Source organism: Anomaloglossus baeobatrachus, chromosome 10, assembly GCF_048569485.1.
Source record: "Anomaloglossus baeobatrachus isolate aAnoBae1 chromosome 10, aAnoBae1.hap1, whole genome shotgun sequence".
Taxonomy (NCBI): domain Eukaryota; kingdom Metazoa; phylum Chordata; class Amphibia; order Anura; family Aromobatidae; genus Anomaloglossus; species Anomaloglossus baeobatrachus.
The window spans coordinates 213570393-213587773 of NC_134362.1; the positions used below are offsets into that span (position 1 = coordinate 213570393).

Here is a 17381-nt window from a genome sequence, read left to right on the forward strand (position 1 = left end):
GCCTCACTGGATTCCCGCTCTGCCTGCTTGCCGGCGCCATCTTGCTGGGAGTCCCGAGCAAACTTCTTCAGCTTCTCAGCCGCCGCTGCGCTGCGACCTCTACTCATGGTACCGATCCGAATGCTCACCGCACCACAGGTAATCCAGAGGTGTATTTAGGCACCAATTTCGGCAGGATTAATAGTATATATCAGCGTCGGACTGCGGAGCTGCTCTCAGATGCGACCGCTCATGCTGCCTGCTGGCCACGCCCCTCTTTGCACCATATTTATCAATCAGACAGCAATTTTCATGCAGGACAATGCCCCCTGTCACACAGCAAATTGGGGAAAGCAGATCCTGGAAACAATGAAATGGCCACAGCCCAGAGTCCTGATCTAAACCCAATAGAAAACCTCTGGAAAATCCTTGGTGACAGTTATGGCCAAGAAACCCAGAAGAGTCAAAGAACTGTGGAAGAGACTGGAAAAAGAGTGGACCAAAATCCTACCAGAGCAGTGTGAGAGACTAGTGATGTCCTGTGCAAGAGACTGGAAGAAAAGTGGACCAAAATCCCCCCAGAGCAGTGTGAGAGACTAGTGATGTCCTGTGGAAGAGACTGGAAGAAGAGTGGACCAAAATCCCCCCAGAGCAGTGTGAGAGACTAGTGATGTCCTGTGGAGAGACTGGAAGAAAAGTGGACCAAAATCCCCCCAGAGCAGTGTGAGAGACTAGTGATGTCCTGTGGAAGAGACTGGAAGAAGAGTGGACCAAAATCCCCCCAGAGCAGTGTGAGAGACTAGTGATGTCCTGTGGAAGAGACTGGAAGAAGAGTGGACCAAAATCCCCCCAGAGCATTGTTAGAGACTAGTGATGTCCTGAGGCCGCAGATGTACTGAAGTCATTCACAGCGATGGCCGGTGCACGTCCTACTGATTGCGACTGTTGTTACTGGCAGAACATTTACTGATCATCTCTCTCTGTGCTACAATCATTGCTGCTCTCTAATTTGAGGATTTAAGATCTGCGTCCTGAGTGATGTGGGAGCATCTTTCCACATGATTGTATACTTTTCAGATCACAAATATTAAGATGAAGGTGATAAGAGAACAAAATCAGTTACATAAAAATGTATAATCGTGAAAGAACTGTTATGGATGAAGACCAGGAGATTTCTTCCAAAGCAGTCACTGTATGGTGGCGGTGTGAGGCTGCGCTCCCTGAACGTAATGGGGGACACTTGTTTGGCTGCTAGATTAAGAACACAGGAACGGTTTTCTATTTAAACAGTCCAATTGGTTTAAGCTACTTTCACACTTCAGTCGTTTCAAATCTGTCAGGTCTCTCTTTGTGACGGATCCATCGTTTTTCAGCTGTCAACGGACGCAATGGATGTGTTATTTCCCAGGATTCAGTTCACAGGAATCCTGTGAAATAACTGATACGTCAGCGTCCGTTACATCCGTTGTGCGTCCGTTTTACGATGGATCTGTCATGATCCGTTTGTTTTTGGTACAGCCCAATGGGAGTGCCAGACATTTTGGTGACTTGTTACTGCGTTTTCATAGGACATCTGTGACAGTTTGTAGAGAAAGGGGCAGAATAGATGTTGTTATAGCTAAAATTGTGTGTGGAATATCCCTATCTGGAGCCTCGCAATGTGACTGTGTACATACTGGGCATGCTCAGTAGAACATGGCAGAATCCAGCCCCATAGACAGCCATTATACCTCGTGACGGTTTGGGACGGAATCCTGCGCAGTGCGTTTTTTTGACGCTCCAAAAAAACGTTACAGTGTCAGTTCCTTCTGCCGGAGGGTCAGTCATTCTACCAGTGATCCGGCACGCGGTGGATGCAATGTAAGGCCATCAGTCACAATCTGTCATTAATACAAGTCTATGGGGAAAAAACTGTAAAATCTGTTGCAGGATTACGTATTTTCTCAAGGCAACGGATGGTGACTGATGGAAAAACACTGAAGTGTGAAAGTAGCGTAACACAAACATGAGCCTTCCTCCAGCTTTACAGAAACGTATATGACCTACAGTCTGTTTCATCCGGGGGTACGCCCGCATGGCCTCGGATACAATTCCCACACAGCAGTAGTGATGGGTAGTCCGGCTCTTTTTGGTGATCCAGTTCCCATGGCTCCGCTCACCAAAAAGAGGCGGCTCTTTCGGATCATTCATGGCTCTCTGTTAAATATGTGTTCACTGCAGTTGAACACATATTTAATCTAGTGTTAATGCCGCCAAATCCCCGCCCACTCATAACGGGCCAATTAATTTGCAGAGTGGGCGGGGTTTTGTTCAGGTGGGTGGGGGTGGTTTTGCCCACCAAACACCAAAATTTATTCCCAATGAGAGCCGTTAGGCCAGAATCACACTTGCTAGTGCCTCGCGTGTTTCTCGCGCGAGTCTCTCATGGTACAACCCGGCATGGCCGCACACTCCCAAGACAGGAGCGGGTCGGTTGCATGTATCTCTATGCAGCTCAGACGCTCCTGTATGCATAGTGTGCGGCCATGCCGGGTTCTACCATGAGAGACTCACGCGAGGCACTAGCAAGTGTGATTCTGGCCTTAAGAGAATTTAGTGGCTCTCACCGGGGATTCGGCTCCTATCAGTCACAGCAGGGAGACGAATCTTAAGGGAGCTTTACACGCAATGACATCGCTCACGAGATGTCGTTGGGGGTCACAGAATTTGTGACGCACATCCGGCCTCGTTAGCGACGTTGTTGCGTGTGAAACGCAGGAACGACCGTTAACGATCAAAATTACTCACCTAATTGTTCATGGTTGACACGTCGTTCTAATCCCGATTATCATTGCTGTTGCAGGACGCAGGTTGTTCGTTGTTCCTGCGGCATCACACATCGCTACGTGTGACACCCCAGGAACGAGGAACAACACCGTACCTGCGGCCGCCCGCAATAAGGAAGGAAGGAGGTGGGCGGGATGTTCGGCCCTCTCATCTTCACCCCTCCGCTTCTATTGGTCGGCCGCTTAGTGACGCCGCTGTGACGCCGAACGAACCGCCCCCTTAGAAAGGAGGCGGTTTGCTGGCCACAGCGACGTCACTAGGAAGGTAAGTATGTGTGACGGGTCCTAGCAATGTTGTGCGCCACGGGCAGCGATTTGCTCGTGATGCACAACCGACGGGGGCGGGTGCTTTCACCAGCGACATCGATAGCGATGTCGCTGTGTGTAAAACCCACTTTTGTGTTGGATCGTTAGCGACCGACACATCACTACACAGCAGTATCCCAGTGGAAGTATAGCAGTGTCCACTCACTGACCGCGGCCAGTATACAACCTCCAGGGAAGTCTGCAGCTGGCTGTAAACCCACATGGTCTGCACACAGGGGGCCTACAGGAACTGAACTGTTTCCAAGCACCCAGAGACCATGTGGCCAACAGACAGTCTCATATATCACACCAGGCACACCCATGGGTGGAGGTATGACAACAGCCAGAGCCGCCCAGCACTCTGACAACTTGTACACTAGTGATGGACAGTCCGGCTCTTTTTGGTGATCCGGTTCCCATGGCTCCGCTCACCAAAAAGCCGGATCTTTCAGATCGTTCTCGGCTCCTTATTACATGTGTTCACCCCAGGTGAACAGATATTTAAGATTATAGTAACGCCGCCAAAACCCGCCCACTTACAAGTGACCAATTAGATTGTTGAGTAGGCAGAGTTTAGCAGCGGGTGGGCGGGGTTTCAGTGTCGAAAAGAGCAGTTTAGAGATTTTAGTGGCTCACACTGTTGACTCCTGTCAGTCACAACAGGGAGCCGGATCTTTATGTTGGATCGTTCACGACCAACACATCGCTATTGTACACCTGGTCCATAACGCATTTAACGAGACTTAAGCGGGCTTTACATGCTACGATATATCTAACAAGATGTCGTCGGGGTCACGTCGGTAGTGACGCACATCCGGCATCGTCTGATATATCGTCGCGTGTGACAGCTATGAACGAGCAGAAATACTCATCTTCTCGTTCATCGCTGACATGTCGCTCATTTTCTAAAAATCGAACGTTCTGTTGTTCATCGTTCCCGAGGCAGCACACGTGACACCCCGGGAACGATGAACACAGCTTACCTGCGTCCCGCCGGCAATGCGGAAGGAAGGAGGTGGGCGGGATGTTTATGTCCCGCTCATCTCCGCCCCTCCGCTTCTATTGGGCGGCCGCTGTGTGACGTTGCTGTGACGCCGAATGTCCCTCCCCCTTCAGGAAGTGGATGTTCACCGCCCACAGCGAGGTCGTTTGGAAGGTAAGTACGTGTGACGGGGGTTACAGGATTGTGCGACACGGGCAAGAAATTGCCCGTGCCGCACAAATGATGGGGGCGGGTGCGATCGCTAATGTGATGGCACACCAAATTGTAACGTGTAAAGAAGCCTTAAGTCCCATAGTAAACATTTCAGGTTTTACATTGGACCTCCTCCACTGCGGTACATAGCGGCTGCTTATGACATAGGTGGTCACTACCTCACAGCAGATATAGAGATGGCCATTTTTGAGTTAAATATCTCACTTTTCCCTAGATTCCCTTTAGCAGTAATGCGTGCCTAGATTTTGACATTCATGGTTTGCATGCTTTAGCATTGCAGAGTGCAACTGTCTGCAAATAGACATGTATGTGACCAATACTGACGCCCCACAAGTCCCATCACTTACGCGTCACACACGTCCTTCAGAACCGCTGACAGGGGTTTACTCTGAAAAACAGACAGAATAAGGTGACAACGAAGAGTCCGAGATTAGGATTACTGAGAATAAAACATGAGTAAGAAATAGAACATGCGCAATTAACAAACATCAGACGCTTTATTCATCATCGGCAGCAGCAGCTATGAAGCTCATCCGAGGATGGACAATCTGCAAAGCAATAGCTCATATCATCATCAGCACCCTCACCGAGAAGCCCTCATCATACATCCAGCTAAATGTCTTAGCTCCATTCCCCCCGGTCACATTCTTCAGGCTTATCCCCCCCCCCCGCTGCATAATCCGCAGCGCTAATGGCCATTTTATACCAGCTGATAATCCAGGAATCAGCTTTATAGCCATTTACATGAGCCAATTTCAGGATAGTAATACGTACCAACCAATTCAAGTCGTTTGCTGCTTATTTACTTGTTTGTAAAATGCTGGCAAGCAATGGTGAGGACAGCAAAGTGGCTAATACAATTTGTGCTTGGTTGGCAATTATTAGGAATGAGCATTCATGAAAATTGTCATTCCACGATTATCGACTCGTGTTAACGGGTAATTACATATTTTGTCTTATTTGAATTTTTCGTCTGCTGCTATTCCAGAAGAGAGGATTTAATACCAGAATCTTGGCTAAAGGATGACCAGCAGGAGAAGGTTTAGTGCTAGGATGTTAGCAAGACGGTCTCCATCTGGAGAGGATTCAGTACCAAAATCTTGGAAGGAGGAGTCCATCTGGAGAGGATTCAGTACCAAAATCTTGGAAGAAGGAGTCCATCTGGAGAGGATTCAGTACCAAAATCTTGGAAGGGGGAGTTCATCTGGAGAGGATTCAGTACCAAAATCTTGGAAGGGGGAGTCCATCTGGAGAGGATTCAGCACCAAAATCTTAAAAGGGGGGAGTCCATCTGGAGAGGAATCAGCACCAAAATCTTAAAAGGGGGTGTCTAGCCAAAGCAAAAGCAGGTTCAGTACCATGATCCTGGCAGTAGGTGCCTAGCCGGCCCTCACATATACAGACATCATGTACAGGTGTGTGCCAGGCCATAGACTGTTCTCATGGGATGGTGAGTGTCTTTCCTTCTCATTGTGTATGCCCGATGTATCCTCTGGTGCTCAGTTCTGCGCTGAATGGACTGATTATTATGTGTCCCCTGCTACATGGCTACAATCTGCCATCGCTGAGGGTTGTTCCATGGGCATTCTTCCACTCTCCAGTGTCTCCTGTGCTACTGCTGCTGCTCCAGTGTCTCCTGTGCTGATGCTGATGCTCCAGTGTCTCCTGTGCTGCTGCTGCTGCTGCTCCAGTGTCTCCTGTGCTACTGCTGCTGCTCCAGTGTCTCCTGTGCTACTGCTGCTGCTCAAGTGTCTCCTGTGCTGCTGCTGCTCCAGTGTCTCCTGTGCTACTGCTGCTGCTCCAGTGTCTCCTGTGCTGTTGCTACTGCTCCAGTGTCTCTGGTGTTGCTGCTGCTCCAGTGTCTCCTGTGCTACTGCTGCTGCTCCAGTGTCTCCTGTGCTACTGCTGCTGCTCCAGTGTCTCCTGTGCTGCTGCTGCTCCAGTGTCTCCTGTGCTACTGCTGCTGCTCCAGTGTCTCCTGTGCTACTGCTGCTGCTCCAGTGTCTCCTGTGCTACCGCTGCTGCTCCAGTGTCTCCTGTGCTACTGCTGCTGCTTCAGTGTCTCCTGTGCTGCTGCTGCTCCAGTGTCTCCTGTGGTGCTGCTGCTGCTCCAGTGTCTCCTGTGCTGCTGCTGCTGCTCCAGTGTCTCCTGTGCTGCTGCTGCTGCTCCAGTGTCTCCTGTGCTGCTGCTGCTCCAGTGTCTCCTGTGCTGCTGCTGCTCCAGTGTCTCCTGTGCTGCTGCTCCAGTGTCTCCTGTGGTGCTGCTGCTGCTCCAGTGTCTCCTGTGCTGCTGCTGCTGCTCCAGTGTCTCCTGTGCTGCTGCTGCTCCAGTGTCTCCTGTGCTGCTGCTGCTCCAGTGTCTCCTGTGCTGCTGCTCCAGTGTCTCCTGTGCTGCTGCTGCTCCAGTGTCTCCTGTGCTACTGCTGCTGCTCAAGTGTCTCTTGTGCTACTGCTGCTGCTCCAGTGTCTCCTGTGCTACTGCTGCTGCTCCAGTGTCTCCTGTGCTGCTGCTGCTCCAGTGTCTCCTGTGCTGCTGCTGCTCCAGTGTCTCCTGTGCTAATGCTGCTGCTCCAGTGTCTCCTGTGCTACTGCTGCTGCTCCAGTGTCTCCTGTGCTACTACTCCAGTGTCTCCTGTGCTACTGCTCCAGTGTCTCCTGTGCTGCTGCTCCAGTGTCTCCTGTGCTGCTGCTGCTCCAGTGTCTCCTGTGCTGCTGCTGCTCCAGTGTCTCCTGTGCTGCTGCTGCTCCAGTGTCTCCTGTGCTGCTGCTGCTACTCCAGTGTCTCCTGTGCTGCTGCTGCTACTCCAGTGTCTCCTGTGCTGCTGCTGCTGCTCCAGTGTCTCCTGTGCTACTGCTGCTGCTCCAGTGTCTCCTGTGCTACTGCTGCTGCTCCAGTGTCTCCTGTGCTGCTGCTGCTCCAGTGTCTCCTGTGCTGCTGCTGCTCCAGTGTCTCCTGTGCTACTGCTGCTGCTCCAGTGTCTCCTGTGGTGCTGCTGCTCCAGTGTCTCCTGTGCTGCTGCTGCTGCTCCAGTGTCTCCTGTGCTGCTGCTCCAGTGTCTCCTGTGCTGCTGCTGCTGCTCCAGTGTCTCCTGTGCTGCTGCTGCTGCTCCAGTGTCTCCTGTGCTGCTGCTCCAGTGTCTCCTGTGTTGCTGCTGCTCCAGTGTCTCCTGTGCTACTGCTGCTGCTCCAGTGTCTCCTGTGCTACTGCTGCTGCTCCAGTGTCTCCTGTGCTACTGCTGCTGCTCCAGTGTCTCCTGTGCTACTGCTGCTGCTCCAGTGTCTCCTGTGCTGCTGCTGCTGCTCCAGTGTCTCCTGTGGTGCTGCTGCTGCTCCAGTGTCTCCTGTGGTGCTGCTGCTCCAGTGTCTCCTGGGCTGCTGCTCCAGTGTCTCCTGTGCTGCTGCTGCTCCAGTGTCTCCTGTGCTGCTGCTGCGCCAGTGTCTCCTGTGCTGCTGCTGCTGCTCCAGTGTCTCCTGTGCTGATGCTGCTGCTCCAGTGTCTCCTGTGCTGATGCTGCTGCTCCAGTGTCTCCTGTGCTGATGCTGCTGCTCCAGTGTCTCCTGTGCTGATGCTGCTGCTCCAGTGTCTCCTGTGCTGATGCTGCTGCTCCAGTGTCTCCTGTGCTGATGCTGCTGCTCCAGTGTCTCCTGTGCTGATGCTGCTGCTCCAGTGTCTGCTGTGCTGATGCTGCTGCTCCAGTGTCTCCTCTGCTGCTGATCCAGTGTCTCCTGTGCTGCTGCTGCTGCTCCAGTGTCTCCTGTGCAGCTGCTGCTCCAGTGTCTCCTGTGCTGCTGCTGTTGGTTCAGTGTCTCCTGTGCTACTGCTGCTGCTCCAGTGTCTCCTGTGTTGCTGCTGCTCCAGTGTCACCTGTGCTGCTGCTGCTCCAGTGTCACCTGTGCTGCTGCTGCTCCAGTGTCTCCTGTGCTGCTGCTTCTGCTCCAGTGTCTCCTGTGCTGCTGCTTCTGCTCCAGTGTCACCTGTGCTGCTGCTGCTCCAGTGTCACCTGTGCTGCTGCTGCTCCAGTGTCTCCTGTGGTGCTGCTCCAGTGTTTCCTGTGCTGCTGCACCAGTGTTTCCTGTGCTGCTGCACCAGTGTTTCCTGTGCTGCTGCTCCAGTGTTTCCTGTGCTGCTGCTCCAGTGTCTCCTGTGCTGCTGCTGCTCCAGTGTATCCTGTGCTGCTGCTGCTCCAGTGTCTCCTGTGGTGCTGCTGCTCCAGTGTCTCCTGTGGTGCTGCTGCTGCTCCAGTGTTGCTGCTGCTCCAGTGTCACCTGTGCTGCTGATCCAGTGTCTCCTGTGCTGATGCTCCAGTGTCTCCTGTGCTGGTGCTGCTCCAGTGTCTCCTGTGCTGATGCTGATGCTCCAGTGTCTCCTGTGCTGATGCTGATGCTCCAGTGTCTCCTGTGCTGGTGCTGCTCCAGTGTCTCCTGTGCTGCTTCTGCTGCTCCAGTGTCTCCTGTGCTGCTGCTGCTCCAGTGTCACCTGTGCTGCTGCTGCTCCAGTGTCACCTGTGCTGCTGCTGCACCAGTGTCTCCTGTGCTGCTGCTTCTGCTACAGTGTCTCCTGTGCTGCTGCTTCTGCTCCAGTGTCACCTGTGCTGCTACTGCTCCAGTGTCTCCTGTGCTGGTGCTGCTCCAGTGTCTCCTGTGCTGGTGCTGCTCCAGTGTCTCCTGTGCTGGTGCTGCTCCAGTGTCTCCTGTGCTGGTGCTGCTCCAGTGTCTCCTGTCCTGCTTTTGCTGCTCCAGTGTCTCCTGTGCTGCTGCTCCAGTGTTTCCTGTGCTGCTGCTCCAGTGTCTCCTGTACTGCTGCTGCTCCAGTGTCTCCTGTGCTGCTGCTCCAGTGTCTCCTGTGCTGCTGCTGCTCCAGTGTCTCCTGTGCTGCGGCTGCTCCAGTGTCTCCTGTGCTGCGGCTGCTCCAGTGTCTCCTGTGGTGCTGCTGCTGCTCCAGTGTTGCTGCTGCTCCAGTGTCACCTGTGCTGCTGCTGCTCCAGGGTCTCCTGTGCTGATGCTCCAGTGTCTCCTGTGCTGGTGCTGCTCCAGTGTCACCTGTGCTGCTGCTGCTCCAGTGTCTCCTGTGCTGATGCTCCAGTGTCTCCTGTGCTGGTGCTGCTCCAGTGTCTCCTGTGCTGCTGCTGCTCCAGTGTCTCCTGTGCTGATGCTGATGCTCCAGTGTCTCCTGTGCTGCTGCTGCTCCAGTGTCTCCTGTGCTGCTGCTGCTCCAGTGTCTCCTGTGCTACTGCTGCTGCTCCAGTGTCTCCTGTGCTACTGCTGCTGCTCCAGTGTCTCCTGTGGTGCTGCTGCTCCAGTGTCTCCTGTGCTACTGCTGCTGCTCCAGTGTCTCCTGTGGTGCTGCTGCTGCTCCAGTGTCTCCTGTGGTGCTGCTGCTGCTCCAGTGTCTCCTGTGCTGCTGCTGCTCCAGTGTCTCCTGTGCTGCTGCTGCTGCTCCAGTGTCTCCTGTGCTGCTGCTGCTGCTCCAGTGTCTCCTGTGCTGCTGCTGCGCTAGTGTCTCCTGTGCTGCTGCTCCAGTGTCTCCTGTGCTGATGCTGCTGCTCCAGTGTCTCCTGTGCTGATGCTGCTGCTCCAGTGTCTCCTGTGCTGATGCTGCTGCTCCAGTGTCTGCTGTGCTGATGCTGCTGCTCCAGCGTCTCCTGTACTGCTGCTGTTGGTTCAATGTCTCCTGTGCTACTGCTGCTGCTCCAGTGTCTCCTGTGTTGCTGCTGCTCCAGTGTCACCTGTGCTGCTGCTGCTCCAGTGTCACCTGTGCTGCTGCTGCTCCAGTGTCACCTGTGCTGCTGCTGCACCAGTGTCACCTGTGCTGCTGCTGCACCAGTGTCTCCTGTGCTGCTGCTTCTGCTCCAGTGTCTCCTGTGCTGCTGCTTCTGCTCCAGTGTCACCTGTGCTGCTACTGCTCCAGTGTCTCCTGTGCTGGTGCTGCTCCAGTGTCTCCTGTGCTGGTGCTGCTCCAGTGTCTCCTGTGCTAGTGCTGCTCCAGTGTCTCCTGTCCTGCTTTTGCTGCTCCAGTGTCTCCTGTGCTGCTGCTCCAGTGTTTCCTGTGCTGGTGCTGCTCCAGTGTCTCCTGTGCTAGTGCTGCTCCAGTGTCTCCTGTCCTGCTTTTGCTGCTCCAGTGTCTCCTGTGCTGCTGCTCCAGTGTTTCCTGTGCTGCTGCTCCAGTGTCTCCTGTGCTGCTGCTCCAGTGTCTCCTGTGCTGCTGCTGCTCCAGTGTCTCCTGTGCTGCTGCTGCTCCAGTGTCTCCTGTGGTGCTGCTGCTGCTCCAGTGTTGCTGCTGCTCCAGTGTCACCTGTGCTGCTGCTGCTCCAGTGTCTCCTGTGCTGATGCTCCAGTGTCTCCTGTGCTGGTGCTGCTCCAGTGTCTCCTGTGCTGCTGCTGCTGCTGCTCCAGTGTCTCCTGTGCTGATGCTGATGCTCCAGTGTCTCCTGTGCTGCTTCTGCTGCTCCAGTGTCTCCTGTGCTGCTTCTGCTGCTCCAGTGTCTCCTGTGCTGCTTCTGCTGCTCCAGTGTCTCCTGTGCTGCTTCTGCTGCTCCAGTGTCTCCTGTGCTGCTTCTGCTGCTTCAGTGTCTCCTGTGCTGCTTCTGCTGCTCCAGTGTCTCCTGTGCTGCTTCAGTGTCTCCTGTGCTGCTTCTGCTGCTCCAGTGTCTCCTGTGCTGCTTCTGCTGCTCCAGTGTTTCCTGTGCTGCTGCTGCTCCAGTGTCTCCTGTGCTGCTGCTGCTCCAGTGTCTCCTGTGCTGCTGCTGCTGCTCCAGTGTCTCCTGTGCTGCTGCTGCTCCAGTGTCTTCTGTGCTGCTGCTGCTGCTGCTCCAGTGTCACCTGTGATGCTGCTGCTCCAGTGTCTCCTGTGCTGCTGATGCTGCTGCTCCAGTGTCTCCTGTGCTGATGCTGCTGCTCCAGTCTCCTGTGCTGATGCTGCTGCTCCAGTGTCTCCTGTGTTGCTGCTGCTCCAGTGTTTCCTGTGCTGGTGCTGCTCCAGTGTCTCCTGTGCTAGTGCTGCTCCAGTGTCTCCTGTCCTGCTTTTGCTGCTCCAGTGTCTCCTGTGCTGCTGCTCCAGTGTTTCCTGTGCTGCTGCTCCAGTGTCTCCTGTGCTGCTGCTCCAGTGTCTCCTGTGCTGCTGCTGCTCCAGTGTCTCCTGTGCTGCTGCTGCTCCAGTGTCTCCTGTGGTGCTGCTGCTGCTCCAGTGTTGCTGCTGCTCCAGTGTCACCTGTGCTGCTGCTGCTCCAGTGTCTCCTGTGCTGATGCTCCAGTGTCTCCTGTGCTGGTGCTGCTCCAGTGTCTCCTGTGCTGCTGCTGCTGCTGCTCCAGTGTCTCCTGTGCTGATGCTGATGCTCCAGTGTCTCCTGTGCTGCTTCTGCTGCTCCAGTGTCTCCTGTGCTGCTTCTGCTGCTCCAGTGTCTCCTGTGCTGCTTCTGCTGCTCCAGTGTCTCCTGTGCTGCTTCTGCTGCTCCAGTGTCTCCTGTGCTGCTTCTGCTGCTTCAGTGTCTCCTGTGCTGCTTCTGCTGCTCCAGTGTCTCCTGTGCTGCTTCAGTGTCTCCTGTGCTGCTTCTGCTGCTCCAGTGTCTCCTGTGCTGCTTTTGCTGCTCCAGTGTTTCCTGTGCTGCTGCTGCTCCAGTGTCTCCTGTGCTGCTGCTGCTCCAGTGTCTCCTGTGCTGCTGCTGCTGCTCCAGTGTCTCCTGTGCTGCTGCTGCTCCAGTGTCTTCTGTGCTGCTGCTGCTGCTGCTCCAGTGTCACCTGTGATGCTGCTGCTCCAGTGTCTCCTGTGCTGCTGATGCTGCTGCTCCAGTGTCTCCTGTGCTGATGCTGCTGCTCCAGTCTCCTGTGCTGATGCTGCTGCTCCAGTGTCTCCTGTGTTGCTGCTGCTCCAGTGTCTCCTGTGTTGCTGCTGCTCCAGTGTCTCCTGTGCTGCTGCTGCTGCTCCAGTGTCTCCTGTGCTGCTGCTGCTGCTCCAGTGTCTCCTGTGCTGCTGCTGCTGCTCCAGTGTCTCCTGTGCTGCTGCTGCTGCTCCAGGGTCTCCTGTGCTGCTGCTGCTGCTCCAGGGTCTCCTGTGCTGCTGCTGCTGCTCCAGGGTCTCCTGTGCTGCTGCTGCTGCTCCAGGGTCTCCTGTGCTGCTGCTGCTCCAGGGTCTCCTGTGTTGCTGCTGCTCCAGTGTCTCCTGTGCTGCTGCTGCTCCAGGGTCTCCTGTGCTGCTGCTGCTCCAGGGTCTCCTGTGCTGCTGCTGCTCCAGGGTCTCCTGTGTTGCTACTGCTCCAGGGTCTCCTGTGCTGCTGCTGCTCCAGGGTCTCCTGTGTTGCTGCTGCTCCAGGTTCTCCTGTGTTGCTGCTGCTCCAGTGTCTCCTGTGCTGCTGCTGGAGCATATTAGGGGCTTCTTTGGCACTATGCATGGAATCAAATTGTGTGCTGTACTATATCCCTTAACCCTTCTCATCCAGTAACAATTTTATTCTCTTAACGGGGTTTTTGTTTGATTCCCATTTTTAATGCATGTCAATAAAGTTTGTAGATTTTCATGGGAATTTTCTTCACCTTCTTAACCCAATAGTGATCAGACCATGGCGGCCACAGGTTGAACACACAGAAGTGGTGCTGACGATAAAATAACAATCAATGTCACAAGGTAAACAAATAACAAAAAAAATAAGTCATGTACCACAAATTGAGCGTGGCTACCAATCAGTGATGTGTCACTGATAAGCGCTCGGTGGCAGCAGGACACACACGGAAGTGGTGCAAATACACAAATGAAAGAGAAAATGTCCTGCTCAAAAGGTGGAACACTGCTGCCTCAGTTTTGGTCAGTGGCTGCAGGACGCAAACACAGAGGTGGTTCAAAGGAAAATAAGCCTGCGACAAAAACTGAGCCCTGATGCTAATCAGCAACTTGTGTCACTGGCAGGAATCTCACAGAACTAGAAGACTTCTCCAAGGAAGAGCAGAGCATGCAAGACAAGCCAGGAATCTCACAGAACTGGAAGACATCTCCAAGGAAGAGCAGCGCATGCAAGACAAGCCAGGAATCTCACAGAACTGGAAGACTTCTCCAAGGAAGAGCAGCGCATGCAAGACAAGCCAGGAATCTCACAGAACTAGAAGACTTCTCCAAGGAAGAGCAGCGCATGCAAGACAAGCCAGGAATCTCACAGAACTAGAAGACTTTTGCAAGGAAGAGCAGCGCATGCAAGACAAGCCAGGAATCTCACAGAACTGGAAGACATCTCCAAGGAAGAGCAGTGCATGCAAGACAAGCCAGGAATCTCACAGAACTGGAAGACGTCTCCAAGGAAGAGCAGCGCATGCAAGACGAGCCAGGAATCTCACAGAACTAGAACACTTCTCCAAGGAAGAGCAGAGCATGCAAGACAAGCCAGGAATCTCACAGAACTAGAAGACTTCTCCAAGGAAGAGCAGAGCATGCAAGACGAGCCAGGAATCTCACAGAACTGGAAGACGTCTCCAAGGAAGAGCAGTGCATGCAAGACAAGCCAGGAATCTCACAGAACTGAAAGACATCTCCAAGGAAGAGCAAAGCATGCAAGACGAGCCAGGAATCTCACAGAACTGGAAGACATCTCTAAGGAAGAGCAGAGCATGCAAGACAAGCCAGGAGTCTCACTAAACTGGAAGACTTCTCCAAGGAAGAGCAGTGCATGCAAGACAAGCCAGGAATCTCACAGAACTGGAAGACGTCTCCAAGGAAGAGCAGAGCATGCAAGACAAGCCAGGAGTCTCACTGAACTGGAAGACGTCTCCAAGGAAGAGCAGTGCATGCAAGACGAGCCAGGAATCTCACAGAACTGGAAGACGTCTCCAAGGAAGAGCAGTGCATGCAAGACGAGCCAGGAATCTCACAGATTTGGAAGACGTCTCCAAGGAATAGCAGTGCATGCAAGACGAGCCTGGAATCTCACAGAATTGGAAGACATCTCCAAGGAAGAGCAGTGCATGCAAAACGAGCCAGGAATCTCACAGAATTGGAGGACTTCTCCAAGGAAGAGCAGTGCATGCAAGACGAGCCAGGAATCTCAGAGAACTGGAAGACGTCTCCAAGGAAGAGCAGAGCATGCAAGACAAACCAGGAATCTCACAGAACTAGAAGACGTCTCCAAGGAAGAGCAGTGCATGCAAGACGAGCCAGGAATCTCACAGAACTGGAAGATGTCTCCAAGGAAGAGCAGTGCATGCAAGACGAGCCAGGAATCTCACAGAACTGGAAGACGTCTCCAAGGAAGAGCAGAGCATGCAAGACGAGCCAGGAATCTCACAGAACTGGAAGACTTTTCCAAGGAAGAGCAGTGCATGCAAGACGAGCCAGGAATCTCACAGAACTGGAAGACTTCTCCAAGGAAGAGCAGTGCATGCAAGACGAGCCAGGAATCTCACAGAACTGGAAGACTTCTCCAAGGAAGAATGGATGAAAATCCACTCTCCCAACAAGAATTGAAAGACTCTTGGCTGCGACAAAAAGCATTTACTACCTGTGATACTTGCCAAAGTGGGTGCTGCTATGTAATAACCATGCAGGGTGCCAAAACTTTTTCATCAGCACATTTTCATTTTAAAATGTAAAAGATGAAAATGATTTTAATTTTGTTGCCTAAAATACTAAGGAAATGTGTCATCTTTTCCTTTATACCTTCTAGAGATCAGTTCATCTTTAACTTGCTTAATTGTTCACAATAATAGTCATTTTGACCGGGGGTTCCCAAACGTTTGTATGCCACTGCGTTATGGATTATGTCTCCTATACAACAAATGTAATGAATAAAGTGATGACTAAATGTCAGTTCATAACCTTGGAGATGTCCGATTTTGTGTAAGGGCTCCTTCAGACACCTCTGATCATTGGTTGACTCTCGGATCACAATGTACGGACTGGCCGTGCGTCTCCTGAGCCAAGCTTTATAGAAATATATGAAGCTGTCTCACTCGGGAGACGCGCGGCCAGTCTGTGCATGGTGGTCTGAGATCGGACTGTTGGTCACAGATGTCTGGAAGAGTCCTAACGTTGAGATCTCTGAGTGCCATGCTGGAGAGTTTTACCATTGACCGTGTGGTATCGCATGTATCCGAGCTACATCTGCATGCTCACCTGGTTAAGCTCGATAAGTTGAGGGTATGCGCCCATCATCTGGATTGCAATCTTCACTATATTCTTTGCTGGCTCCATGATTCCCAGTTCACAACTGCAGAAGAATAACCATTGAAGAAACATTAAATTGCAATCAGCAGGATCTGCAGCTCCTCCGCCGTTCCCCGGTGCTCGGGAGTCACCGGCCATTGGAGACGCTTATAGTCATGTTGGCTAATTTGTGCCAAATCTATCAAAATGTCGCACAATGTTTGGTGCATTTTAAATAAATCTAAATCTGTATAAAATGATCTCTCCACTTTTGCACTGGAGGCGAAGAATTACTTTTTGGCAACTTTTTAAACACCATCACTGCTGCAAAAGTCTTCACGCCTCCAATAGTCTACTTGTTACACAAGGATACTGCTGCCAAACCTTCCTTCTATACATTGTACAGTTGAGGCTAGTAAGCTCTCATGATTGCAGGGGTGGACAAATACCACCGTGAGACCCCCATAGGGGACGCCAGGGCCGGATACCCCAGAATAGGAGGAACCAGAGGGTATGTAGCATTTAGGCAAGTAAATGACCCGACTAGTGGAGATCTATTCACAAGACTGTAGCAGCTATGACCTAATAGTCACAAGCACTGGGGTCATTACATGTAGGACACGTTCACGCAGGATTAGGAATCCAAACTCAGAAGAGGAACAATCAGAGGAAAAGTGCTACAAATACTAAAGGTGTGAACGTGGCCTAAATATCCCGTCATAGCGATGACTTCATAGGATAACCCTTATTAGGGCCGATACAGACTAAATCCATGTCCACACCTGCAGCCTCCCCCACCCCCTGCACGGTGACAAGCTGCATGACAGGTTCTGAAGACTCAGCAGAGGACAGCAGGACAGACAGACGCAGGGAAGGACACCGCGACAGACGGGAAGCCACAAAGCCACAATGGCGCAGAGGAGACGCCACAAGGTCTCTCTAGGTCACTACAAAGCTTCATTACCTGCAGCTTGTTTCCTGTCACTTTGGAGCTGCAGAGAAAGGTGGAGGCTTTATGCACAGAGCAGTAGAGGGTGGGACCGGGAGGAGACAGGTTCCAGCAAGACACATTCCTTCCTCCAGATAAGAAATTCTACTGGGAGTGTCCGCGAGATGTATGAAGCCGCAGGCCCCGAACCTCCCATACACAACGCTGCAGACCCCGAACCTCCCATACACAACGCTGCAGACCCCGAACCTCCCATACACAACGCTGCAGACCCCGAACCTCCCATACACAACGCCGCAGACCCCGAACCTCCCATACACAACGCCGCAGACCCCAAACCTCCCATACACAACGCTGCAGACCCCGAACCTCTCATACACAACGCCACAGGCCCCGAACCTCCCATACACAACGCTGCAGACCCCGAACCTCCCATACACAACACCGCAGACCCCGAACCTCCCATACACAACGCTGCAGGCCCCGAACCTCCCATACACAACGCCGCAGACCCCGAACCTCCCATACACAACGCTGCAGACCCCGAACCTCCCATACACAACGCTGCGGACCCCAAACCTCCCATACACAACGCTGCAGACCCCGAACCTCCCATACACAACGCTGCGGACCCCGAACCTCCCATACACAACGCTGCAGACCCCGAACCTCCCATACACAACACCGCAGACCCCATACCTCCCATACACAACGCTGAAGACCCCGAACCTCCCATACACAACGCCGCAGACCCCGAACCTCCCATACACAACGCTGCAGACCCCGAACCTCCCATACACAACGCTGCAGACCCCGAACCTCCCATACACAACGCCGCAGACCCCGAACCTCCCATACACAACGCCGCAGACCCCAAACCTCCCATACACAACGCTGCAGACCCCGAACCTCTCATACACAACGCCACAGGCCCCGAACCTCCCATACACAACGCTGCAGACCCCGAACCTCCCATACACAACACCG

General features: G+C 53.2%; 1 protein-coding gene across 1 annotated transcript in view; it reads right to left on the reverse strand.

The window, feature by feature from the left end:
- Positions 1 to 16490, reverse strand: part of ELMO3 (engulfment and cell motility 3) — a 111832-nt gene extending 95342 nt beyond the window's left edge. The window contains exons 1-3 of the mRNA XM_075326275.1: positions 16410 to 16490; positions 15416 to 15509; positions 4674 to 4714 (exon numbers count right to left, since the gene is read on the reverse strand). Coding sequence (XP_075182390.1) covers positions 4674 to 4714; positions 15416 to 15493 — 119 coding nt within the window. The 5' untranslated portion in view covers positions 15494 to 15509; positions 16410 to 16490. The remainder of the gene's footprint in view (positions 1 to 4673; positions 4715 to 15415; positions 15510 to 16409) is intronic.
- Between the last annotated feature and the right edge of the window lie 891 nt (positions 16491 to 17381).